The 27,903-nt window shown below is 35.4% G+C and overlaps 1 protein-coding gene across 12 annotated transcripts in view; it reads right to left on the minus strand.

The window, feature by feature from the left end:
• The window catches only part of PRDM5 (PR/SET domain 5), a 221,202-nt gene that overhangs the window by 54,995 nt on the left and 138,304 nt on the right, over positions 1 to 27,903 (minus strand). For 6 of the 12 annotated variants that reach the window (XR_012435351.1, XM_015450783.4, XM_074040978.1 and 3 more), the window contains 2 exons: positions 23,957 to 24,050; positions 1,548 to 1,633 (listed from right to left, as the gene is read on the minus strand). Coding sequence is in view for 9 of the 12 variants with exons in the window: in XM_015450783.4 (XP_015306269.1) it covers positions 1,548 to 1,633; positions 23,957 to 24,050 (180 nt within the window). In the remaining 3 variants the exon portion in view is untranslated. Of the gene's footprint in view, positions 1 to 1,547; positions 1,634 to 7,815; positions 7,893 to 23,956; positions 24,051 to 27,903 lie in introns of those variants that run through there. The other 6 variants (XM_074040980.1, XM_074040979.1, XM_015450784.4 and 3 more) reach the window with 3 other exon arrangements.

A 27,903-nucleotide genomic window follows, 5' to 3' on the forward strand; every position in this document is an offset into this window, starting at 1 on the left:
TCACCTTCCTGAAAAACCCCAAAAATATTTTTCTTGCAGTGATTTAAACAGCTTCTTCCGTGTTGTAATCATGTCTACCTTCAGTAATCAAGTAAAACAACATCATATGTAAATTTCTGTCAATATCACTGGTTTCTATTAAAAGGAACCAGGGCCCCTTTGCCTATGTCCGCATCTTTTAAATAAATACATTATTGATACATCTGTGACAACTGCTCACATGTAAAATAATCTCCTAATCTAAAGCTAATTTAAACCTCTTTCATAATACTCATTGTGAAATATTTTGGATATTGTATATTTAAATCATGCTATTATAAACAGGAATATCTTTCTAATGCTTTACGGTTTATGAAGTACTTTTATATCTAGGAAGTACTCCAATTCCTAATATTCACATAATATGAATATGATACTACAAACTAGAATGAGAAACCTGCTATAGATTTGTTTTAATGAGTGGAGAAGCTCCCTCTCTTCACCACAAAGACAAATAAAGTATTTTCTTAAGGGGACCTCAGGGGATAGATTTTATGTGCTGCCGAACTGAAGTGGAGGGCTACAGTATTATTTTACCAGGAAGAATATTACTATTATGTGTTTTCTCTAAAGTTTTTCTTTTATAGCTAAGGTAAAAAGTAAAATCCAGGAGCGGTTTAAATTAGAATTGTTCTAAAGGGGATTAGATAAGTCTCTTAATATTTGAAAAAAAATATCATTTACATACAGACCATATGCACTTTAAAAGGCGAAACTGAAAAGAAACTGAAAGATAATGCAGTGAAAAGTTGAATAGAGCAAAATCAACAATAGCTATTTAAAACAACACAAAATTTCCATGTGGAAAGTTCATTTAAAGTGTCTAATTGTGCCTTAAATGGAATAGTTAGCTATGAAATGGTGGTGATGGTGAGTAAGCTGCCTACATTTTTTTAAAGGCATGTGAAACAGATGCTTGAGTCTGGAAAAGGCATAGATAACAGAACGACAATAGTTCAGTGAGAGTGTTGACAGCAAAGGAACAAAGGGTATCCTGGGAAGAATAAGCCACAGCACTAGGCATGCCCTGTGAAGCACTGAGTTACACTTCCTTATTTTCCACCTGTCCTGGTAATTTATCTGCAATGTCTTTCTTGCAAACATACTTGCTCATCAGTATTACTTAATGGTCAAATGCTGACAAATTTGCAGACTCTATTAAAAAATGTTCCTATTACTGGTGAATGTTCTGCAGGAAAAACCTTTAAATATTGTAGTATTAAAATGTTAAAAATCTATTTATCTTGCAGTTCATCATTTACATCTCCTGAAAATTGATTCCTGATTCAAAGAATAAAAACGTTTTTGGGGTTTCAATTCGTGTTTTTTTTCATCTTTTTTTTCATTGTTTTTGTCTTTTAAAAAAATTATCCTTAAATGTCTATCATAAATATAGATATATAACTTCCAGTATATTGCCTTTATTTTGTAATATAAAGTTAAATATATTTCCTTTAAAAAAGTATGGTTTTCATGATCAATATTAATGAAATAGAATATAATCTTACCCTGGTGTGAGTACGAATGTGCATCTTCAGTCCATCATTTTTACTGAATCCTTTTTCACAGTAAGGACATTGATAGGGACGCTCACCTACAAATAAAGGAAGCCTGAATGTCAGGAAAACGTGAAGTAGCAGAACCAGTCCTGTGCTATCACTTCTCATACACTCAGATCCTGGCCACCACACATGCCCTGTGCTACTTCAAGTGGGCTCCAGGCACAGCAGGGCAGACCCAAGCATGGGCTGTGCAGGACAGCAGTGGACTGTGGCCTCCCCTCCTGTGGAGAGGGCACCGAGCCCAGGGCACTTCTGATACTCAAAAATAAACATTTGCCAGTAGCATATTTGCTGCATATTCCTTTTAATACTTGAGTCCGAATTAAATCTCGTAATTTTAAGAATTTGTTAAAAATATTTTATGTTAATCAATTTGCTCTGTCACTGTACTACTCTAAGGGGAATTATTTACCTGATTTATTGACACTTTGTTTTGTTTCATATAAATGAATTTGACTCAGTTAAGGCTGTGAGTTTCAAAAGAATTTCATAAAATTGGTGTATGTTCAAAAGGACCATTGGTAGTTAAACTAAATAATAATTAAGCCACACTTTCTGATATAATCAACTACCTCTCACCTAGAGGCTATAATTTTGAAAATAGCCAAGATGTTTTTCAAGACAAGCACATGCATACACAGCACATTTAAAAAAAAAAAATTCTACTGTGAAATGACAAAACTGTGACAAAATTTAATCTCCAAAAGGGATCTGAAGATGCCCTCTTATAAAAGCCAAATTATTTAGGATGGACAGTAGCTCAAAATCACTAATTGATTTATTATTTCATTTAACAATGTACTTACACAGCAGGATGCTAGACCCTGGCTGCAATCAAAGATCAATAAAATAAAATATTTTCCTTCAGCTAATGTAAAACTTCTGTCTTCCCTTCAGAGCCAGGCCTTCTGACTAGCAGTGTATGTTCTTCCTCTACTCTCTCATGTTCCATTTGGTTCTGATTTTAATTCAACCTGGATATCATGTGCATTATCCCAGTCAACTCCCTTATGGGGTCAACAATGCCCTTTGTTGCTTGATCCAGTGATTACTTTTCAACAAGGCCTTACTTGACCTCTCCCCTGTCCCTAACACTGCTTCATGAAATGGACAGTTACATTCCTGGGTCTCAAGGCTGGCCCCATTGCACAATGGCCTTGCACTGTTCTCCCAAACTTTGTTTCCAGCAGTGACATCATATGGAAGCACCTGCAGCAGTGCCCCTGCCAGGCGGCATTTTCTAGCCTCTCCTCCTTGGGGAGGAGCACCCAGGATTCTCCCTTTGGACCAGGCACTGTAAAATGGTGACAAACACCCAAACTAGCAAGAAACTAAAAACAACAATCACAACACAAGCAGGAACAGGTCCTTAAATGAGCTATCCAGACTTGCCAACTTCTCTGAGACAAAATCAACCTTTGTACTAGGTAAGCTGACCTAGACTTATTGACCTTAGGATCATCATGACTCTGGGAAGGTGTGGCTTTTCAAAGTCAGTAGGACAAAGGCTTGGTAACATTTAGGAAAACATAATCTTATTTTAACCCTGAGTTGATAATACATGCTTATCTAAATTCCAGATCTCTATTGAGCCCCAATCGCCAGGTATAGATATGTCTAACAGGTACCCTCCTTTGGGTATCTCACAAACAGCTTAAATCAGTGTGCATTGTTTTGAATTTGTGGTATTTATCCTTTGGTCTTGTGTGTGCTATATATCCTGTCCTGATTAGTTGTACAGTAAGCAAATAAAAAACTTGTTGTACCTAGTTAGCAAATAAAAAACTTGGGAGCCATTCAAGATAACCCCCCACTTTTTTACTCACTTCTCCCTCCATCCAGACTCTAAGTCACAATGATATCACTTCTCTGATGTATCTAGAATGTTTCAATTTCAGGATGATGATATAAAATGAACATCACAGTAATAGCAGTAACAGCATTGGCAGCAACAGTAGGAGTGCAGCAGGAGCTATCATTTATTGAGATCTTAATCATTTAACTTTGAACCACAAAGGAAAAGGACAGGAAGAAAACATAGCAGAATGCGACTGCTAAATGGTGGTAGCTCCTGCATCACACAATTCCAGATAATTTTTTCATTTTCTTCTTCATAAAGTACAAAAAGTCATTTTTTAGATTTTCAAAGTTTATTTTACTTTGGTGATAGATAATAAAGAAGGCTAAAATGTTTCCTTCTTATTTATGAACAATGAAATCATCAATAAATCAAATCTATATTAGGGATAAAGCACGATAAGAATAGCAACATGCTCTACACTTATGTAAAATTATTTTTCTAGCAAGCCTAAGATAATTTAATATTCATAGCTATTCTCTTTGTATCACATAGCTTTACATCTGGTTTTGTTCTCCAAATACCAATAGAGAGGCCAGCAAACAAAAACAAAAGACTTGCAGTCATCAGGTAAATAATTATGTTTATCCTAATATAGTATACCAGGTTACTATTTCCTGTCATAACAGCCAAAATCCATCAAGCAAAGAAAGAAATATATAGTTAAAGACTAGTAAGGAATTTTAAAGAAGGGAACATAACGAATCCATTTCCAACTTTACCTACTGTCATAATATAGGAATTCTGTCCATAGACTTAAAAAGGCTAACTTCTTTTAAGACATAGCTTTTTTAAATTATTTTTTTGGAATGTGATTGTCCTGGGTTTGAATACTGCTCATCCTCTGTCCAGTTGTAACTCTGAGAAAATCATCCAACGCCATTGAACCTTTGAAAAACTGGATAAATTATACCTATCCTATGGGTGTGGCGACCATATATCCAGATTTGTCTAAAGTAGTCTCAGTTTATGCCTGTTATCCTAGAACAATATAGTAATAGCTGGTTAATTTTACATGTCAACTTGACTAGGTTAAGGGATGTGGCCAGGTAGCTGGTAAAACATTATTTCTGGGTCTCTGAGGGTGTGTCCAGAAGAGATGAGCATTTGAATTAGTAGACTGTGTAAAGATCCACCCTCACCAACGTGGGCAGGCATCATTGAATCCACTGAGGACCAGGATAGAACAAAAAGATGGAGGAACAGTGAATTAATTAATTATCTCTCTTTCCCTCCTCCTCTTCCTCCTCCTCCTTTCCACTTCTTTCCTTTTTCTTTCTTTCTTTCTTTCTCTCTTTCTCTTTCTTTCTTTTCTTTTCTTTCTCTCTCTCTTTCTTTCTCTTTTTCTTTTCTTTCTCTCTCTCTCTTTCTTTCTTTTTCTTTCCTCCTTCTCCTTCTTCTTCTTCTTCTCCTCTTCCCCCTCCTCCTCTTCCCCTTCCTCTTCTACTTCTTCTCTCCCTCCCTCCCTCCATCTCTCTCCTTGATCTGAGATGACATCCATCTTCTGCCCTTGCATAAGGAAGCTCCCAGTTCTCTGGCCTTCAGACTCCAGTACTTACATCAACAAACCCCTGCTGCTGGTTTTCAGGCCTTTGGTCTTGGACTGAGTTACACCTTTGGCTCACCTGGTTTGCTGAACTTCAAACTCAGGTTATATTACACCTCTGGCTTTCCCGGGTCTCTTGCAAAATGGCACATCGTGGAACTTCTTGGCCTCCATAACTGTGTAAACCAATTCCCATAATCAATCTCCTCATATATATCTATACATATGCTATTGGTTCTTTTTCTCTGGAGAACCCTAATACAATATTACTCCATTTCACTCTCACCAGTGTCTCAATTGGGACAACAGATACAAGGTCACTTGTTATGAATGGAATTGTGCCCTCCCACACCAAATTCATATGTTTAAGTCCTAAACCCCAGTACCTCATAATATGGTCTTACTTGGCAACTGGGTTGTTGCAAACGTTACTGGAGTAGTGTGGGACCCTAATCAAATATGACTGATGTCCTCATAAAAAGATTGCCTTGTGAAGACAGAGACACACAGGGAGAATGCCATGTGAAGACTGGAATTATGCTGCCACAAACCAAGAACTATCAGAAGCCAGGAGAGAGGCCTGGAGCAGATCCTTCCCTAGTGCCTTCAGAGGGAGCATGGCCATGCAAGTGCCTTGATCTCAGACTTGCAGCCTCCAGAACTGAGAGGCGACACAGTTTTATTGTTTAAGCCACTCAGTTTGTGACATCTTGCTACAACAGCCCTAACAAATTAACACAGTCATCCTACTCTTTTTTTTTTAAGATGGAGTCTCGCTCTGTCATTCAGGCTGGAGTGCAGTGGTACAATCTCGGCTCACTGCAACCTCCGCCTCCCGGGTTCACGCCATTCTCCTTCCTCAGCCTCCAGAGTAGCTGGGACTACAGGTGTCCGCCACCACACCTGGCTAATTTTTGTATTTTTAGTAGAGACGGGGTTTCACCGTGTTAGCCAGGATGGTCTCGACCTCCTGACCTCGTGATCCACCCACCTCCGCCTCCCAAAGTGCTGGGATTACAGGCCTGAGCCACTGCGCCCAGCCCAGTCATCCTACTCTTAACAGTGGCAATTACTCTTATCACTGATGTCTACACATCTGTTGCCCATGAGGTCTACATAAACCACTCAGAACACCTCTAGATGACTGGTATTTCTACCCCATGCCACTCCCCAACACTGAGCTGACATATCTGGGAAACTTGGGTAAGTTCAACTCTATTCCTTCATTCCATCCTAGAATGTACTCCAGCTTCAAAGTGCATGACCATGTAAATGGCTTTTATAAGCAATTTATTTGAAAACTATACTGTGTAGTTTGCAAATCAGCTCAGACTCTACATTAAACTTCTACCCTCTTGGTTGAAGGATGCTTAGGGCACTCCTGCATCTCTTTCAGACTCCAAGGACAAAGCTATCTGCTATCTCCAAGAACAAAGCTATCACACAATTGGAACCTGAAGGTTACCTGTACAGTCAACATGTTAATAATTACTAAAGTCATTTTCCTAATTTTCATATTAAAGATAAATTGTTATTCTTAGGTTTTCAAACTCACATTATGCATATGATATTTGCCTTCATTATTTCAAATTACTGTGAAGAATGTTTCTAGGAAATATTTTCACCTACACATAAAATGATCCTGCAGAGAACAAAAACTTATCTTCAATTTTAGTCAACTCTAAGAACACAGGTCACTGTCAGTACCTGGGCTCTGATGTACAATGCGATCCAACTTCAAATAACTACTATGTTTTAATATCTCAGGTGTATTTAGACATTATCTCTATTTTGCTTAGGCTAGTCACAGTATTCAAATTCTGACTAACATGTAAATTAATTAATCTGAAAATTAGCCAAAAAAAGTAGCTAAGAACAAATCTAAATGGAAACAATAACAATAGCTAAAATGTATAGAGTCTATTAGGTTTTATTCTACAGTTCAGAATGCTTAACACACATTAGCAATTTTAATTCTTGCAACAATATTATAATCTAAGTATTCATATCCCTAGTTTACAAATGAGGAAAGTAAGGCACAGAAAGGATAAGTAATTTGCTCAAGATGACATAGCTTCTTATGTAGTGGAGGCTGAGTTTGAACCCACTCTTAACCTCATGCCATCACATATATTAGTAATATGGCTAGCATTTTGCATAAATTGGGTTAGACTTTCTAAAGTTAATGACAAAAACTCTGCTTCTCACAATAACTGTTAACATTAACCAGATCTTTCTGGCTGGTAGATTCCAGCATTCTTTTGGTTATCAATGCTCATCAAGAAAAAGTAGGGGGCAGGTTAGGAATGTGTGTTATGTCTTGAAGCAGTTCCCAGGTGAATGCAAATACTAACATAATATTAAGCTGTGTCTTGAGAACTATACACAGGTAGTCACTTTCAATGTTTAGAACGGAAATACAATATTGGTAAATATGACATACCATCCTATGAGATTTAGGTATTAGATTAATAAAATAGATTTAGTGAGCACAGCAGCATAAATAATAATATTTATGTGTACATAAGCGCAAAACATTTTTCATTTAACTAAAGGAAAATAGATGAGTTCTTTGCATCTCTTTATTTAAATTATGTGCTGACACTGAACAACATTGAAAGCCACAGTGTTTTCTTTGAACAACACATCAAGGAACAAACAGAAGCATGATGGTAACTATAAAAAGTTGATTTTGGTTAATTTTTAAAGATGCCACAAAGTGGATACTCCATGAAGCTAATTTATTCATTCATTAAATAGATTTTTTTTTTTTTTTTTTTTTTTTTTTTTTTTTTTTTTTTAGCACATACCATCTTCTAGTTACTGTCCTGGGCTTTGAGAATGCAGTTGCGAATAGTTTCACAAAATCACTGTCTCTTCAATTTTACTAGTGTAATGAGAAAGACAAGAAAAAGTTAAAGAAAATACATAAGATAATTTCAAATGCTGATAAATTATACAAAACAAGGACATAGGTTTAAGAAAGATCACTGGGCTGGAGAAGTGGGCAGGTGAAGGACTTAGCTAAAGTCACTAGCAAAGGCAAAAGGATTGAATAAATGCAGTTCCTTAATGCCAATTTAACATTATTCAAGCAGACTTCTTACAGCTCTTCGTCTTTGAATTGGAGGTACTTTAACTTACTCGGCTTGAAGTAAGTGTATCCAAATTCTCACTGCTGGAACACCTGAGATGGAAGTAGCTTAAAACTACATTATTTGAAATGTTTGGGGGGGATATTCAGAAAACAGCTCTAGAAAATTGGAGCTAGCCTTCCAAAGGCAGCTAGTAGTAATGAAAGGGAACATCTGGACGCCACATGGAACACCTAACTCGACTTGAGCCCAGCCTGGCCCCAACAAGCTACCTTGAGCCTTTGACAAAGAAAATGTATTATGATGACAACCACCCACTAGCAAGTATGGCTAATAACAATACGAAAAAAATCAAATCCTAGTTTAATATATGCCTTTCAGATTAAAATTTATATATGTTACCATATAGATGTTCCATATAAATGGAATATAATTTTAATTAAAGACATGAGAAGAATTCTAGCCCTCACCAAAGGATTAACATACTGTTACTAAAATAGCATCTTAAGAAAATTTGTGAAGGCAGTTTAGGATATTAATCTTACTGATAAAATGATCCTAAAGTCACATCAGTGAATAGCCATCTACTGCAATGTAACCACCTCAATATCCAACATCTTGACACAAATCCTTTCAAAAAATCTATGTTTACAATACATGAAATTAATGAAGAAAAACCTTGCAAATCACTTCAATCTTGATATTCTTAAATTAGAACATGGATTTAATTTAAGCAGTGAACCTGACCACTCTAGCAGAGACACAGAAATCAAAGTTTTGTTGATGCTACTAAATACACTGAATTAATATGTTAATAATGACCATAATCAAACTTGAAGATTAAAAAATGCAAAATTGTGAAGATGATAAATTATGTATCATGTATATTTTACCACAATTTTTTAAAAAGTGTACAGCCAATGTGCCCTATGCTTTGAAACATTCATAAACAAGCAGCAAAGCTTAATGTGTTTTAAATATATATGTATAATATATATATATATATATAATTATCTGGATTAATATAAAAAGACCATTTTCAAAAAGCACTTCAATAACATTAACTTGTCATTTAACATATTTTGAAAACCAATGTAGATTTCAAAGAACTCATAATTCCTTGAAAATATGAAAAGATGTATATACAGAAAATGTAATTTAAAATGGAATAAAGTCAAACTTTATTATTTTCAATGAATCCAAATTAAATAATATTTAAAGATTTTGGAACCATAGCTTTACTTCTTACTTTGAGCTTTCTAACAAAAATCAGTTTTAGAGATGGCAACACTTTCAAGTGAAAAAGCAAACCTCAAAAGTGTATGTTTCATGAAAAATACTCTGAGATCATTCCACATGGTTGAACTTTAAAATATATGTATTATATGGGAATTCTTTAGAACTTTACCTTTTTTTCCATGAATATCAGGGGATATTTTGCTTTTGTAGACTAGGAAATAGTTACAAAACAGCAAACTGAATCATTCTAAATGAAAATTAAACCAAAAATGTAATTGTGAAAGCACCACCCAATTACTTTTCCAATCCCACCATTCCAATCCCTTCAGTTTATGGAGTATTTAATAAACTCGAAGTACACCATAGAGAGAAATGAAATGCTATACTGACAAATAGGAGTAACTCAAGTTCATTCTTGGCATCTTTCTGTAATCGAAATACTTTTTTTTCCCTGCAGCAAAAAGAGCCATGAAACCCCACCGACCTCACCGAACCCCACCTTGTTACTCTTGGAATGCTCCATTAATCAAATTCTGAGGAATCTCCCTTAACCTAAACAAGTTAAACCCAAGGACACCATCTTTGAAAGAAGGACAACAAAAACCTGAACTTGACAATTACTCCTTGAATATTTAGAGATCCTCAACTTTTAAGAGCTTAAAAGAGTTTACAGTTGTGAGAAAGTGGGCAATAAAATGTAAAAATCAACTAAGAGAAACTTTACTTCTCAAAACACTTTTTTCATCTGATTCAAAACAAATGGAGTCTGTTTTTCAAAATCTATTTCTTTCAAGGATGCATTATTTACCTTAAGAATCTTACAGTCACAGTATCCCTCCCTCATTTCTGAAGATATTCCAACTCAAAGGACATGAGGTTCATTGGGAAGAAGGAAAAAAAAAAAAAGGAGAGCCATGTGCTCACAAACTTTTCAGTTGGAAATCATAAAGCCAGATTGGGTGAATTTATTGAGGGCAAAACAAAATGCGAAATTTACTGATGCAAATTTTAAAAAGAAGAATAAGAGATGCAGAACAAAAAGAGGCAAGTTAACGAAGCGAAAGTAAAAGATTCCCTACTAAGGATGCTCTTGCTTAGCCAACAAGGTGTATGAATGACCCCCATTCCATGTGACTTGTCTAAGGGAGCAAGACGACAGACAAGAAAGGGTCTTGATGCGAGTGCGGCAAAAGCAAGGGGACTGTTCCACAAATGGCAGAAAGGTCTGAACAATCCAGACACTGGCCAAGTTTTCAAGGTTCTGACCCACAAACAGAAACTCTTCCCTGAGTGTCCCACACTGCGATGGCAGGGAGGAATTTCAGTCAAGGAAGGAGTGTTCTTCATCATCGATCTGGTTTTGTTGTTAGGGAGTCAGAATTTGGTGAGAAAATTATCAATCATTTCACCCAGTAGTCTTCTATTTTTAGGAATTTCTACCAAAGTTTTATTTAACCCAATATTTATGGGTAAAGTTGGTGAACCGTGGCCATGGAGTAACTAAGCAGTTAAACCTTTGGTGCCTGCACACAGAGCAGTTTCCTATAAATAGTGCCAGCAAGGAAGTATCAAGAGTATGTAACGTTGAGTAGCAAGAAACCCGTAAAATTATTCTCTCTCCCATAAAACTAGAGAAGACATAAAACCTTCCCCAGCCTAGAAGCACAGTGCTGATTTGCAGAAGAACAACACAGAGAGTTATTCTGGTGTGGAAAAATAGTAGCAACAGCAGAAGAAAGCACAAATTACAGGAAATCAAATCTTTTATTTTCCAAAAGAAAAATGTTGGTGATGCAAGTTTAATAGAGGTATGCTATTAATATTATCTAATAATTTACCAATAGATAAAGTTGTTCAAACAGTTGATGTAAACTGTGGCCTAGGCTATGCCCATTTTTGAGGACTCTAGTATACCAAAAAAATGAAGAAATGATAAAAATATGAACTACGTAAATGGTGGTATATTTTAAATGATCTATCTTATTAGTCTCAGTGATGATATTATTAATCCATTTGCTTATTGTTCATAGCATTATATTCCAGGACAAATGCCACTCCCTCACTTTTCACTCTGTGCCCCTTAATCCAACCTATAACAAACTTTGACATAGCGCTATAATTTTTACATTAAAAAATTAGGGCCTTTGATACATTTGAAGAAATAAAAAATAGATAATCATATTACTAATGAAAGCCAAAATGAATGTCTGTCTCTTAAGTTGTTAGACATACTTGTCATTAACCCAAAATCAATTGAGTAGGAGCTGAGTATAGAAAAAAAGAAAAAAAAAAAAAAACAGTAGAAGAAAGGATACATTCCATCGATGTGATTGTGGATCAGAAATTATTTAAAGTGTCAATATAACATTGAGACATCAAAAAACATGCAGTTCAAGACTTTGCTTACAAGAAAATTCCATTCAAACATTTCTTGGGGAAAACCTGAAGCTTTTGAAGTATGATGCTAAGGAAATCATGTATTTCTATGTCAATTCTACTCAATGTTTCCGTTAACTCTTAGATTATCTGCAGGTAAGAGAATATTTGATTTGGTTTAATGTTAGTAATGAGACACTTAGAAAATAAATATAGCAAAATAAGTTATCTCTCAACATATAGAGGTCATCTAATTCTTATTAAAAATGTGTTAAAATGTTGTTTTAAAATGTTTAAATTTTCATTTGTGTTTACAATTCAGTAATCATCTATTTTTTAATAATTTTATTATTGCTCTATAATTACTTATAATTATTTAAAGCTACTGTTTTTATAATGTTGGACAAATATTCTAAAAAGAATAAATTATCTCCTTTAAAAAAGCATTCAAGACAAAAGAAAAACAGTGGCTAAAATCCAAATACGATAAAATAATAATATACTGATTCTTTATTGCTAAGTTGATCACAGGTATTTATCCAAAAAATTACGTATTTCCTAAGACAGTGATTTATTACTATATTGAAATAACAACGTGCAAGCAAGCCTGGAACAGAAGGGCCTACACAGCCGGTATCTATTAACACAGAAAGCTGGTTGGAACTGTAGGCAAGTAATTAACCTTCTGGCCCAGAGGTTTAAAAACCCAAAAGCAGTTCCTAGAATTTCTTCCATAATTTATGAACAACTGATGGAATTCATGTCACAGTCCGTGGATTCCCTTGCTGAATTAACCTCAGCTCTCACTGACCCTAAGAAGCTATAAACCAACAGGAGACTGTGCTCTACTATTTCAGCTGACCCACAGAGTGCCATCTCTGTTGTTCCAGCATAGGAAGCCAGATGATAAATTACAGAGCCGCCCTCCAGGCACAATCCTGAACATTCCCCTTCAATGAAGATGACAACAACACACTGTACATGCACATTCACTCACCCCAAACCAGCCCTGTTTGAGAGCAAACCCTCATCTATACTCTATAGATGATCTATATTCTGCAGCTAAAGTTTATGAAAAGATAAGCATGATGACACTGGGAATAGAGGGTCAAACGGTGTATCAAGGGAGTATGAACACCTGTGACTAAATACAGAAACACATCAGCAACGCTAGCAGCAATAGCTCACAGTATCACATGCTTACATTGTGCAGGCACTATGCAAAGTTATTTATATCTTCATTTGTTCCTCAAAACAACACTATGCAATTGGGACTTTTTCTTTTTTCTTTGTGTTTTTTTAGACAGAGTTTCACTCTATTGCCCAGGTTGGAGTGCAACGGCATGATCTCAGCTCACTGCAAACTCCACCACCTGGGTTCAAGCGATTCTCCTGCCTCAGCCTCATGAGTAGCTGGGATTACAGGTGTGCACCACCACGCCCAGCTAATTTTTGTATTTTTAGTAGAGATAGGGTTTCACCACGTTGGCCAGACTGCTTTCGAACACCTGACCTCAGGTGATCCCCCACCTCGGCCTCCCAAAGTGCTGGGATTACAGGCATGAGCCACCGCACCCAGCTGGGACTACTATTATTCCGTTTATCAGAGATGAGGAAACTAAGCTTCAAGGAAATTAACCAGCTCATTAATTTTCATTCAAGAAGGAAATAAACAGAATGGGGTTTGAAGCCCATAATCTGACTCCAGAATCAATACTCTGGATATAAAGGTGGCATTAAATAACAATGTATTACAAATACAAATTTTACGGTAGGAAAGTTTCTCCATAGCTGGAGTTAAGTTCTCAGTTGACCATAGGTAACAAACTATAGTTTCTATGTTAAAGTTATCTTCAATTGGTTGATATATCAAAAACAAAATATTGTCAAACATGATGAAAGGAGTGTATGTAGTTCTGTGGTATGTTCAAGAGTAACGGGAGGGGTTCGGGGGCATGTCGAAGAATAAGAAATAAAAATATCAGCAATGTGATATATTGGAAAAAGTTTAAGCCTCGGTTTAGTTCTAGCTGAACCACATACAAGTTTTATGACCTTAGGCAAATCATTGCACTTTGCTGGGTATTAGTTCAAATAAGAGGCTTGAACTAGATTTCTGAAACTCCTTTCTATTCTAAAGTCAAGAATATTATTTTTTTATTCTAAAAAAGTGGATGCCTTGTGCACGCTTCCCACATTCTCATTCTAATTATCAAACTGTGCAGAATAAATGGACTTTAGAAGGTGGATACAAGATTTATGAAAAATAACATTTTCAAAGTTAATGGAAAAAACAAAGTCTTGTGAGACTACAAAATGGTGGTAATGGGAACAAGGCGGGAGAAGGAGTATGCAGAACGGAATGAAGGGGAAGCAAGGATACAACCAGTTGGTTATTTAAGGTAGTGAAGGATAAAATCAATCATAAAATGAAGAAATTGGAGAATGTTTTTAATTTTAGACACTATCAACAAAAAATAAAAACATAAATACTAAAATTCCTCCCACAACTAACAGGTAATAATCCAATAGCTAATTTGTCACTGTCTTGTAGAATGACCATTAGTCCCGAGCCAATTAGCAAAAACACTTGTTTTAAAAACATTAATATGTATGAAGGAGACTGCCTTTAATGTTCCATAAAAGAATACTGTCACTGTACTGGACAGGAAATGTTGAAAAACACCAACTGGCAAATTGGAAGGAAAAACCATAAACTAGAGTCCTATTTCCTCTTCATAAAACTAAGTGTTATTTGATATCATAAAAAAGAGATTTGATTTCCCAACTTATTGATGGACAGTTTGAATACTATAAAAACAAAATTAAACTGACACCTTCAGGCATACTTGGTATGGAATTAAAAGACTAACTCCATAAAAATCTCATCACACTGCAGTATATTCAAAGGTCCAACTGCCAATTAGCAACCATTTCCTAGAAATAAAAAAAGGGAAATTTAGTAAATATAATTTAATCATTATTTCCTCTGTATGTTACTGCCCACTATAAAGCTTGACTAGGAGAAAATGAACAAGTCAATGTGTGATATGGTTTGTCTGTGTCCCCATCCAAATCTCAAATTGTAGCTCCCACAGTTCCCATGGGTCATGGGAGGCACCTGGTGGGAAATAATTGAATCACAGGGTGATCTTTGCTGTGCTGTTCTTGTGATAGTGAACAAGTGTCACAAAATCTGATGGCTTTATAAAGGGGAGTTCCCCTGCACATGCTCTGTTCCCTGCCACCATGTAAAATGTGACTTTGCTCCTCCTTTGCCTTTTGCCATGATAGTGAGGCCTCCCCAGCCATGTGGAACCGTGAGTCTATTAAACCTCTGTCCTCTATAAATTACCCAGTCTTGGGTATATCTTTAATAGCAGGGTGAGAACAGACTAAAACAATGAGAAAAGATCAATCAATAAATAAAAGCATCATTTGGCTGTAAGCATAAAACTTTCATAGTACTAAATGATATGACTTTTATTTCCTCATCTTTTATACTGGGGGGTTTATAGAATTTCTGTAATTCTTGTGGTAATTATAATAGCTATATAGAAAAAAAAAGAGATAACTTAAAACAGAATTTGAAGTCAGAAGACTTGTGTTTTATTACCTTGATAGTGGACAGGTCATTTGCTTCTCTGAATCTGAGCTTCCTCATGTAGAAAATGAGAATGGTCCTAGAAATGGCTGAATCCTTTCAATGGCTGTGAAAGGATTAATTTAGATACTATATTTGAGAGAACTTTCCTTTTTCAACAAATTTAAAGATTAAAGAGGTGAGTCTGATCTGCCCTGTCCTTCAGCTTAGAATCTATTCATGGGAAGCTGATAAGCAAAGTACAGTGTAAAATAGCTGAAAAGAGGTATTTATATATAATAAACAATGAGAGCCCCCAGATCTCTACTAGATGAGATTTGCTACACAACTGCAAAAGACTATAATGTACTACACAATTGTTTGTAATTATTCCCGCTCCAATAGCACAGACTTGCCCTTGTCAAACAAAACAGGGCATTTGTCAGGACCGATTTCCTCTATGTTCTTTCTAATGAGAAACTTTAAAAACTAGGAAACTCCAAGCTGAAATCAAACAGGAAGTTTGGTGCTGGTTAACCACATGTTGTTCTTTATTCCCTCATTTAAGCACTGTAACTTTATGGGCACTAGCGAGTTAGATCTTGAACCATGTTATTAATGATCATTTGTTACACGGTTTCCCAACAATTACATGACAAACAACAGGATAAAAAATGGAAAGGAAAGCAAATGTGGGTGGGCCCAGCTCATAGATTGGGAAGTGTAGCATTTTCTTCTTTAATGCCAACACCTCTCAAAGTGAATGCTACGGATTTTTGTAAGTAGTATATGAAAAAATGATTTTATGGTCAACTAATTTTGTATTCAAATCTGGAACTTCTCACTGTGAACCCATGCATCCTTTTTACTATCATACAGGTACTGCAACCCACTTGTAAGTTATTTTATCTATTGAACAAGCATTCACAAGTTCTCTTTCTAAGCCAGACAGTGCGCTGAATGGTAAAAAGTAAGGTATCAGTTATGGGCATGGCCCTAAGAAAACTGAGAACCCACAGACTACTGAAGATGACCACAGGTGCAGGCAATCAGAAGCAGGCTGTGCTGAGGAGAGTAAAGGAGCATGGATATGCCGACCTAACAAGGCAGGGGTAGCGGACAGGTCAGGGAACACATCAAGAAGAAAGTAACATGTAATTGGAGATTGGAGAAAAGTGAAAGAAGGCCAGTAAGCAGTCTGGAATGTAAACAGTGAGGGGTCGGTAGTTGATAAGTCTCATGAGAAAAGTCTAGGGCATTCATTTTGTACAAGGCAAGGGGAAGTCACTGAAAGGGTTTAAGTAGGATAATAAAATGACCCAGTGAGCCTTTTTATCAATTCTTTAAAACTTCTTTTCTAAGGCTGACAAATACTTTCCAGTGCATTTCAAAGAAAATGTCTGAAAAACCCATGAGAAGAGGAAATTTTGTGGGATTCCTTTTTCAAGGAGATAAATCTAGCATCCTCAAGATGTATGAAGCATGAAATAATGACATTCAGCTTCTTCAGAAGACTGCTTCTCTAAGCAGTATAACTGTAAGAAAAAAAAAACAAAACAACAAAATGTCTGCTTACATTTAGGGAATAGAAGTCTTCCTGTTGAAAGAATCATGCTCTGGCGGAGATGTGCACAAGACTTAAGCTATGAAGCTAGATGTTAAGGGAACAATTCTCTGGTCCACTTAAGTGGTAGCTGCATCTATACGGTTGCTGTCATTGGAATAAAACATCCCTATTTATTTATTTATTTGTTTATTTTTTGAGGTCTAGTCTCATTCTGTAGCCCAGGCCGGAGTGCAGTGGCGTGATCTCGGTTCACTGCAACCTCCGCCTTCCAGGTCCAAGCGGTTCTCCCACCTCAGCCTACCAAGTAGCTGGGATTACAGGTACCCAACGCCACGGCTAATTTTTGTATTTTCAGTAGAGATGGGGTTTCCCCACATTGGCCAGGCTGGTCTCAAACTCCTGACCTCAGGTGATCTGCCCACCTCAACCTCCCAAAGTGCTGAGATTACAGGCGTGAGTCACCGCACCTGACCCCTATTTATTTTTAAATATGAAAATTTCAAACATGAGGAAATGTTGAAAGAATAGTACAGTGAACACTGTATAAACTCACTTAGGTTTAATATTTATTAACATTTCACCAAATTTGCTTTCTCCTACTCATTTCTCTTTTTTTACATGTATTTTTATATGCGCTCCTTCTTCCTGGTCCATTTGAGAATAAGATGCAGAGAAGTTTCACACCTAAGTATTTTAGCACAAATCTTATAATAACAGTTACTTGCACAATCATGATATACACACTAAATATTTGTATTATACAAGAGAAATTATTATAAAAATTAGAAAACAGAAAATCATAAAGAAAATTAAAACTAACCATATTTATAACATAGAAATAAAAGTAGTTAATAATTTAGTAGATAACTTTTCAGTTTTTTAAATACAAATGCTTTATTCTTACAAAAATATATCCTTCTGTTTTTGTAACTTATCTTTCTCATTTCTTTTCATGTTAATTAGTATATATCCATATCACTTTTATTACCCATATAATAGTCCAGTTTACAGATATACCATAAATTATGAGTTCTTTCAATGTTAAATATGTAGGATCTTTTCCAATTTTTGCCATTATAAACAGTTTTTCAAGGAACATAACAATGTCCTTTTTATAAAACAAACATTGTTGCCCGTAACCTCTTTTCAGACTTAGGAATCAAGTATACTTTGGATTTATGCCTAATAAATAAAGCAGTATAAATATTAAAAGCCAAGGATAAGTTTTTATGTGGCAAGGCAAACAATTTATCAACTGTATTTTGGAGGTTAGTATGGTTTAATTTCAAGGAAAAAATTGGTGGGACATAAACAGTTCAGAATTTTAAATACCACCAAATAATATTTTTTCAATTGAGTTGTCATTTAAACATATATTAAAAAGAATGCTTAGCCTTTAAAAAGAAAACTCTTAGTTAATCAGCAACATAGCCATCTAAAATGCATTTTCCCCAAATTAATATATTAAGAAAATTCCATGATTAAAAGTATGCTAAACACCATGATATTAAGTTAATTCCTTATCAATAGTCAACCAAGATTATATCTACAAAACTAAGTTATGAAAATTTCAGCATGTTCAGCAATTTAAGATCTTGATAAAGTTGGAAGAAATAAAAGGGAAAGGTATTGAACATGAAAATTCTCAATATGATGTCCTGTAAATAAACCTAAGAAGAAATGTAGAAAATAATATAAGAGGTTATATCATTCAGTAAAGGCTTGCCACAGTATATTAATAAACACAATTCATTGAACTTTGGAAAAGTAGTCTTAACAAGGAGTGATATTATAGAAGAATTTTAGAAAGTATGCTTATGTCAATGAACTGACCATCTACTATGAACTAGCACTAAGTATTTTACATACATGATTTCATTTATTCTTCACAAAAATGTACAATGTAAAACAGGACTTAGAGACATGAAGAAATTTGCTCAAAAGTATATGACTAACTAGTGGCAGGGGCTAGGATTTGAACTCAAGCCAGCTGTCCCAAAGCCCCTGCTGTTTCCATTATGCAAGACTGACTCCCATGGCAGAGGAGGGTATAACAGGAAACACACTGAGACCTGTTTCTACTAATCACGGCAACTCCCCAGGCGGGAAAAGTTATTCAATCTCATGAGAACTCAGAGTCCCCTGAACCCTAACTACATAATTTCAAATATCAGCAAAAACATTACTGATAGGATGATCTTTTATCAAATTTCTATCTTTTGCTATCTGTAGGCAGGTTTTGGAGTTGAGTTCTAGAATATATCTACAAGTAAGCCCAAATATAGAAAGTCTTAATGTTTTTCTATTTACAGTCATAAACACAATAATATCAGCCCAACAGTGAACAGTTCCTATGCAAAAGTAGAGTCAAAGTTGGCAAACCTACTCATCAACTGACTTCTGCAGCAAAGGCAATGCCAATGGACATTAACATGTTGCAGTGGCAGCAACAGCAGTGGCAAAAGCTTGAAAATTTATTATCAAGAATGCCGCAGCAACAGTTGGAAGCAATACCAGTCTGAGAAATCAAGTGAGAGAAATGGGCCCAGTTAAACAGAATAGCCTCTGTCAGCTGGGTTCTTATTCACAGGGGCCAACACATATTTCACACAAATTGCTTTTTCCTAGGTATTTATCATTGGCCAGGGGGCCCTTCAAAAGTATTTGTTCCCCAAATATGGCCTGAGTACTCCTGGGAATCACCAAGACTCTTTACAAGGTCTGCAAGGTCAAAATTACTTTCATAATATTACTATTATGTTATTTGTCTTTTTCACCATGTTGACATTTACTCTAATGGCATAAAAGTAATGGTGAGTAAAACTGGTAACTGCTAGTGACCTCAATTTGTAATACTAGTCACTGTAGTCTTCACAGTCACAACTCACAGTAGAAATGAATGCCAGTTTCACTTGAGAACATCTATGACTAAGTAAAACATATTAATATGTTTAAATAAACGTATTTATTAAGTTCTAGCCTTTGTGTGTCATCTTTTTAATATTTGGGAATTAAGCAGAAAGCACTTGTAACGCATGCTGATGTATGAAAGTTGTCTCAAGGAAAAGCACTTGAGTGATTGAGTTGCAAGCTGACCTGGCAGTTTTTTTCACGGAACACCATTTTTATATGAAACAAAATGACTGATAGACAAATTATGGTTATTAAACATTTTGTGCACATTTGTTCTTTGAATATAAAAGAAGTGAGCCTGTCATTGAAAAAAATAAAGAAAAAAGGAAATGATAGGAATTGTTAGGAAATATAGGAATTACAGCAGTCAAGCAAAATTTAGAATGCTCCCAAGTGCTTGAAGGCTTCTGAATATTTAGGCTATGTAATGAGATCAGCAATGATATTAACATATCATCCCCTGAATAAGATAAAACATTCTTCCTCTAAGTAAAGTAAAACATAAAAGATCTGCATAATTTAGTGAGCCAATATTTTCCAAGTTATCTGTAACATGATGATGTTACAGAATCATGCATGGGTAAAAGATCATTCGAACTGCAACACAGACCAACTGATTCTACTGTCACAGAATAGGCAAAACTCACTGAGATAATTTTAGGTTCCACACAACAATAAGCCTTTAAAAACACTAGCCCTTTTTGAGTTTTAGTGCAGGAATAATATCCAAGGTAATATCATCCACTGTAATAACATCCAAAATTATTTGACAACTATTAAAATACTTTCCCCTTCTAACTACATATCCATGAGGCCAGATTTTCTTCATATTCTGCATCCTGCTGCAATCAAAAGATACTGCAGCAGGATGAGTGAAGAAATAGATATGAGAATCCAGCTGTCTCCTCTTAAACCAGATAGACTTTCAGAAATGTAAAACAACTTCTCCTTTCACACTAAATAATTTCTAGTTTAGAAAATGCAGGTATTTTCTATAAAAATATGTATGCTAACATGTAATGGGTATAATATTGTTATTTTTAGTAAATTAACAAGTAAACATTTTTAAATTTTCTAATATGGTAAACAGCTTTAATTTCTAATATGGCAAATAGTTATAGATATAACCCACATAAACAAAAGCTTTCCAGAATCCTCGATTATTTTTAAGAGTGGTACAGAGTGATGAGGCCACAACATGAGCATCACTGATTCAAAGAACACTGCTCCACAGAGGCTGCATCAGCTGTCCTCTCCTGACTGTCCCCACCTTGCCTTCACTCGTGGTCCTTGCCACTTCATTGTGTCCTCTCTAAATAATGTATAACTAAATACTTCTTGAAGAATAGGTCGTGACCATCACCTTCATCATGTGATAGCACACCCATAAAGTGCTACACCTAGCACTGAAAAACAGCTGAATAAAACCAGGTGACTTCATAAGGAAAAGTAATGCAGGGAGAAGAAAACACCGTATTTACAGAATCAAAACATTTGGAGCTCTGCTTTCATACTAGTGAAATAACTGCATAAAACCATGTGATTACTGAACCAGACTGTAGCCTGGGAGGGCAAATGAATGCTTATCATTTGAAGGACAGGACAAAGCAAATAAAAGGGAAGCGAAAGCATCATTTGTCCATGCAGGAAAACAAATTTGTGCCAGGGCCGTTATGGAGGCCCAGATGCCAGCCACCAACCACTTCCAACCACTTCCAACACAACCTCAGCCACACTGCTAGGCAGTGGTCAATGAGGGCACAGGCTTGACATCAAAATAACCCAAAGAAGAACTGTAAAATGAGAAAGTATAATAAGTTTTATTTTAAACAGAAAAATCTGGTTATAAGTAAATAACTAGATAAACAATTAGAATTATAGTTTCTGTGTGGATCTACAAACACATACACCACTTTCTCCCTCTCTCTGTCTCTGTCTGTCTGTCTCTCTCTCTCTCTCTATATATATATACACAGAAACACACACACACACACACACACACACACACACACACACATATATAATTTATTTATCTATCAAGCAAATTGTATGTGTTGGTTCATTGTGCCTTACCACTGCTGTCTGAATTTAGATGACCAGTTCTCTTGATCAGAAGTCAAATTTAATAGGCCAGAATCTGTACAACATTTGGCCCAGACCCATGTACACAATAAATAACCAAATGATACATAAAGTGATCTGGAGTTTAGAATATACTTTATACATAATATAGAACATAAGATAACAAAAACCATGACATATATTTAATAATTTTTATCAGAGAGAATTCTTGGAACTCTAAAAATTTTCTTATTACTGTAATTTTATGGAGGATAATAATAATTAAAATTTTAGGAGCAATTACTAGTATAAGTGCTTTGTTCTTCTCCACTGCCTAGCCATACTATGAGTAAAATAAAATGTAGGCACACAATATCCTCAAGGATGGAATTATTTTGAATAATCAAGGGTTCTACTGGATTGGGTTTATCCTTTCTGTGCTGGTAGCTATGTCTTAACGCATTCTGAAAATCGTAAGTCCCTGCCTTTTAAAAACACACTATACCAAACATAACACAATTACATCCTGTCTTGGGGCATTATCATAAACTGACTGTTCTGATCCGTACATATAATATATGTTTCCTATTCCCTACTTGCCCTCTTCTCATACACAAATTAAACGTACATGCACACTAACACAGCATGAAATCTGCTAAGCAAACTAAATCTAAGTATGGCACAAAGATATCTTCTAAGAATTACTGATATCAGAGTGAAGGGCTGTTGATTTCGCCCTTGCCCTTACTCCATCCTAACTCCATACAGCCACAAATACACATAAAAGAGCGCTGCCCAGTGACATCAAAGATTATACCACTAGACTGCCGTGCTGGCCAGGAACTTCAACACTCTCTCTGGTCCCTCTTCATTAGTTCCCTACTTCTGTACCATCAGTACCTGGTGCCACCGGCCATTGGCACAATTTTAAGTACATCTGCCCTCAACATGGTTCTCTGCTTCTCATTCCCATGTGCTGCCCTCTGCTTTTCATTTTGCAGTCTGCTTCTGCAACACTTGATCTCAAAAGCCTCACTTTCTCTAGATGACTTCTAATTAAGAAAAACCTTCCTTTTCTTCTTTAGAGCACCTGTTATTCCACAGCTATCTGTTCTTGGTTGTGTTTCATTTAAAAGTATTTAAGTACCTATTCTAAGATAATAAATTCTAAACTGACCTTATGTCTTTAAGCTTTAGTCAGAAAATTAAAAATTACGCTCCAAGGGTGTCCCTTCCTCCACCTATATCTAATATTCACTGTATTGATTCTTTGGCCTACTTTAACGTTTCTCCATTGACAATACAGTTATTATGCTAGACACTGAGCTACGTACTGGGGATACAAAGGTAAAAAAGTCAAATACTACAGCCCTTGAAGAGGAAACTTCAGCTGTATAATCCAGTCACATGGTGCTCCATGTAATTAGAGTCTAGCTACTGAAAAAAGTTTTCAGGCTGATGTAAAATCATCTAGTTATTAATATTAATAGTGTTCTTTCAAGTCTTTTTCAAGGGCTTATCTACGTGATAGGTAGGATCCAGACAAGGTTCTTTCAAGTATATTCAGTTGTTCATTCAACCTCCACTAGGGCACAGCTTTCTTTCATTGGAGAAATTACACAGAAGTGGTAAGAAAAGAAGGGGATCTTTAGGAAGCAGTCAGTGACATAACAGATATTCACTCACAGCACCCACCCGGGTATCCAATAAATCCTACAGCATTCACGCAATATTCCAAGGTAAAAAGGCCACATTTGACATGAGTTACAGGAGGGATTATAAATCAAGTCGATGCCCTTAACTATCTATATAAAGTGAAACTGTTATTCTCTAATTCCATCCATTAGAATCACATAGAAGTTAATCACAGTTATATCACAACCAAACATTAAAAACATTATTTCCACTTTAGATGTTTTACTTAGTTTGAGAAAATATATTTATTTTAAATTCTTCTAGATGAAAAAACTGGATTTTACAATGCTTTAAGAGAGAGAAAACAGCCAAGATTAATTCTTAATCTGGAAGATATTTGTACTATTACAATATTTACTGTCTTGGAAGCATGTGATTGCTCTAAGTGGTTTTTATCACTAGTCTAATTACAGTCTCCATACCTGTGTGGCTCCGGATATGAACTCGGAGTGTACCACTGCTGGCAAATTTCTGGCCACAATATGGACAGATTTTCTCCTTTTCTCCTGTATGTGTCTAAATGGAAAGGGATAAAAAGGCTAAGGATAAATACAAAGAATTAGGTAAAGATGATTAAATGCCTCTGACAATAGTAAATCCTTATTTTCTAGGATTACATTTCATTAAAATGATTTAATTTCACAATGAGATTTTAAACAATTTATGATGGATATTCCCATTGGCTCAAAAAAATGCCTTAGAATCATGCATTAGCGTTAATTTCAAAATCGTTCTGCAGTTTACTCTTTTAAGCCCTCATGGAGCCCCAACCAAAAATGATTAAATTATACAAAACCAGTATATTCTAGCAAAACCACATAATCAAAATAGGGCTATAGCTACCCTTCCCAGTTGCCAAGAAACACTTCATTTGAAGCATTTTTCACATTCTTTGTGTGTATTTAACTCTTGAGGACAGAATTAATCTTAATAAAGTCATCTGTTACTTGTGTTATGCTGTTTGACTAGACTGGTTTTACTGCACAGCAAAAAGGAATATAAATCTGATTTGACCCTTAAAATCAGCAGGTGGTAACTGAGCAGTCAATTTGAAAGCATATTTCTGCCCTCAACATGCCTTTCATCTAGGTATAAACAATCACACGAGGAAAGGTAAGTAAGTTTTGGTTAAAAAGCAAGTTTCGATAAATGCTGGAGAGTTCAAAGAGTAAAGAGTGACCCCTCCCCAAAGGAGGAGGAAGATTGTGCATTTTAAACTGGCCCCACAGTCTCATCAGGAGACCAATTTTGCTCCCAACATAAAAACAGATAATTCCAATTAATGAAGGATCAGAGCTACTTCTCAAGTCCCAGTGTTTCTCAAACTTAAGAGATCGGGGAAGAAGGGAGGTGAATGCAATTCCTTCAGGTATGTACACATTCTTTCTAAGACTACTTTTAGAATTTTTTTTTCAATGTAACCAAAAAATTAATAAAAGTATTAATTTTATCATCTAGGTTATAATCATCTAGGTTACAATCACAAAACAGAGCTTCCAGGGCCTATGTTTGCCTTTGTTCTTAAGAACAAATTCCTGACAAGTAGTCAAGTAGTATCTGAACTGCCATAAACTAATGAAAAAAGAATAGAAAAAGTTTTCTTTTAATGACGTTTCTCAGAAGAGAACACTGGCTGTCATAGAGAAAAAGGGGTGGGGCAATTACCTCATCACCTGACAACATCAAAGAACCATCACCATAGCAAAACATTTTCATCTTCCATATTAAATTGTTAACATTAATGTAACTGACTTTGCAGCCTTATTAATATTTAATTTGAAAATTTGCAATTTGTATTAAAATGTGTATTTGGATATGTACTATCACATTTACAATTTTTAAAGAGCTATAAACTAAAGACCTTAGTCAGTATCAGTGTCTTTTGCTTTTTTTTCCTTGAAACAATTTATATTATACTCAAGTTTGAAAAACACAGCCGAATCAACTACCATGCTAGCCAACAACACTGTGTAAAACAAGCATCTCCTGGATTTTGTATTTGGCAAGCACTTAACTTTCCATTTTTACTACAAGCTGATATACAAAAGAGTTATATATCTTTACACTTCAGTAAGAGCCTTTACTCCCCTGGTCCACATTATGGTTCAATCTAAAGTAAAATACATAATATTTTAACATATAACAGACATCTCTTCTTTTTTATTTTATTTTATTTATTTATTTATTTTTGATCTCTCTTCTTTTCATTACCTGACAGAAGGGGCAAAGTATGCCAATTTGTCCTCTATTAGTGTAAGGTTGTTTAGAAATTATATATATACAGTTAGAGAATTGAATTATTCCAAACAGGTAATTACTAATCTATTTGTAATTCATTCATAAAATCACAGCATTTCTTTTGCTGCTATGTATTTCATTGTTCATTTATATGACTGTCATTGGTTCCAAACTGAAGAAGTTCCAAATTGAAGGATATTAGAGTTATATTAATGAAAAAAATTAAAATATTCCTTTCATTTAACTCAAAAATATATCTATCATTAGGTTCCAATTTTGGTTAGCTAGTTTCAAAAGACATTAAAGGTATAATACTAAACTACCTTAAATATGAATAAGAAAGAATGGAAACAGCTCACTTTAAGAACAATACTGAATAAATTTATGAGATTAAAATGAGTAACACAATACAAAATATACTGTGTGACTATTATTGCAGACAAGGTAAACTCTCTTGAAAGCTCACTATACTTTTCCTTTATTTATTGAAAGACAACCAAAAATATGTTAAATTCATGCAAAAAGTAATTCAAGCAAAGAAAGTCGAAAGACTCTTTTATTCAGAGACCTAAAAAAAAAAAAAAAAAAAAAAAAAAAAAAAGATAATATCATTATTACTCAGCATTAAAAATACAGGAACCCATATACCCTAGATGTGATTATTATGCACTGAATACCTGTATCAAAATATAATATCTCAGGCTGTGCACAGTGGCTCATGCCTATAATCCCAGCACTTTGGGAACCCAAGGTGGGCACATCACTGGAGGTCAAGAGTTCTAGACCAGCCTGGCCAGCATGGTGAAACCCCATCTCTACTAAAAATACAAAAAAGTAGCCAGGCATGATAGTAGGCACTTATACTCCCAGCTACTTGGGAGGTTGAGGCTCAAGAATTGCTTGAACCCAGGAGGCAGGGGTTGCAGAGAGCCGAGATGGCACCACTGCACTCCAGCCTGGGTGACAGAGTGAGACTCTGACTCAAACAAACAAACAAACAAACAAAAAAAAAATATATATATATATAATATCTCCTGTATATAACTACATCTACTATGTACCCATAAAAATTAAATATTAAAAAAAATTCAGGAAAAGAAAGTTACTCAATTCAATCCTTTTGAAACAGTTGTATTAAGGATAGATAAGATAGATAGATAAGACAGATACTGAAGCAGGAGTTATTTCTTCACATTCATTCAGTATCACATACTAATGGCAGAAAACTACCACACTTCATGGTTACTTCTAAAGTTAACACCGCCTGAGTGCAGTGGCTCACGCCTGTAATTCCAGCACTTTCAGAGGCTGAGATGGGAGAATAGCTTGAGCTCAGGAGTTCAAGACCATCCGGGGCAACATAGCAAGACCCTGTCTCTACAAAAATGTAAAAAAATTAGCTGGGCATGGTAAGACATGACTGTAGTCTCAGCTACTCGGGAGGTTTCAACAGGAGGATCACTTCAGCCCAGGTGTTCGAGGATACAGTAAGCTGTGATGACGCCACTGCACTACAGCCTGGGCAACAGAGCGAGACTCTGTCTCCAAAATAAGGAAAAAAGTCAGCATTAAAACCTTTAAGCGTAGTTGTTACAAGTTTTACTATTTAAAATATATACTTAAAAATGCATTATTGGGCAAGTAAAAAATAAACTCGATTCCCTTGAGGTAATTACCCAAGTAGCACAATACAAAAAAATATAATCTCCAAATCATTACATGAACATTTTCTTTGAGTTAAGCAAAAATTTATCGAGTCCCTATTCCGTACCAGAAACGTCCCTATGCTCTAGAGACGTAAAGATCAAAGACCATCCCAATACCAAAAGGGCTCAGTCTATTAACTTGCCAATAAACATAAGAATTCACTTTGAAAAAATAAAATTATTAAAGTACTGCTCATATTTCTTTGAAAGAAGCAGCCTACATTAACCAAAAATGAATAAAAATTGATAAGCTCCTGCTCACTGAGTACTTTTTAGAAACCACCTATCAGCAAAGCTATGGGTTATGAAGAGTCTCCATCTAACTCAGGTTCTCATTCATGGAAAAAAATAGGTCTATCCTGAAAGATGAAGAAAGCGAACATTGTTTGAAGAGCTGATAGAAATCACACATTTGTCATTCTGAG

This window comes from Macaca fascicularis, chromosome 5 (assembly GCF_037993035.2).
Source record: "Macaca fascicularis isolate 582-1 chromosome 5, T2T-MFA8v1.1".
In the NCBI taxonomy this organism is placed as follows: domain Eukaryota; kingdom Metazoa; phylum Chordata; class Mammalia; order Primates; family Cercopithecidae; genus Macaca; species Macaca fascicularis.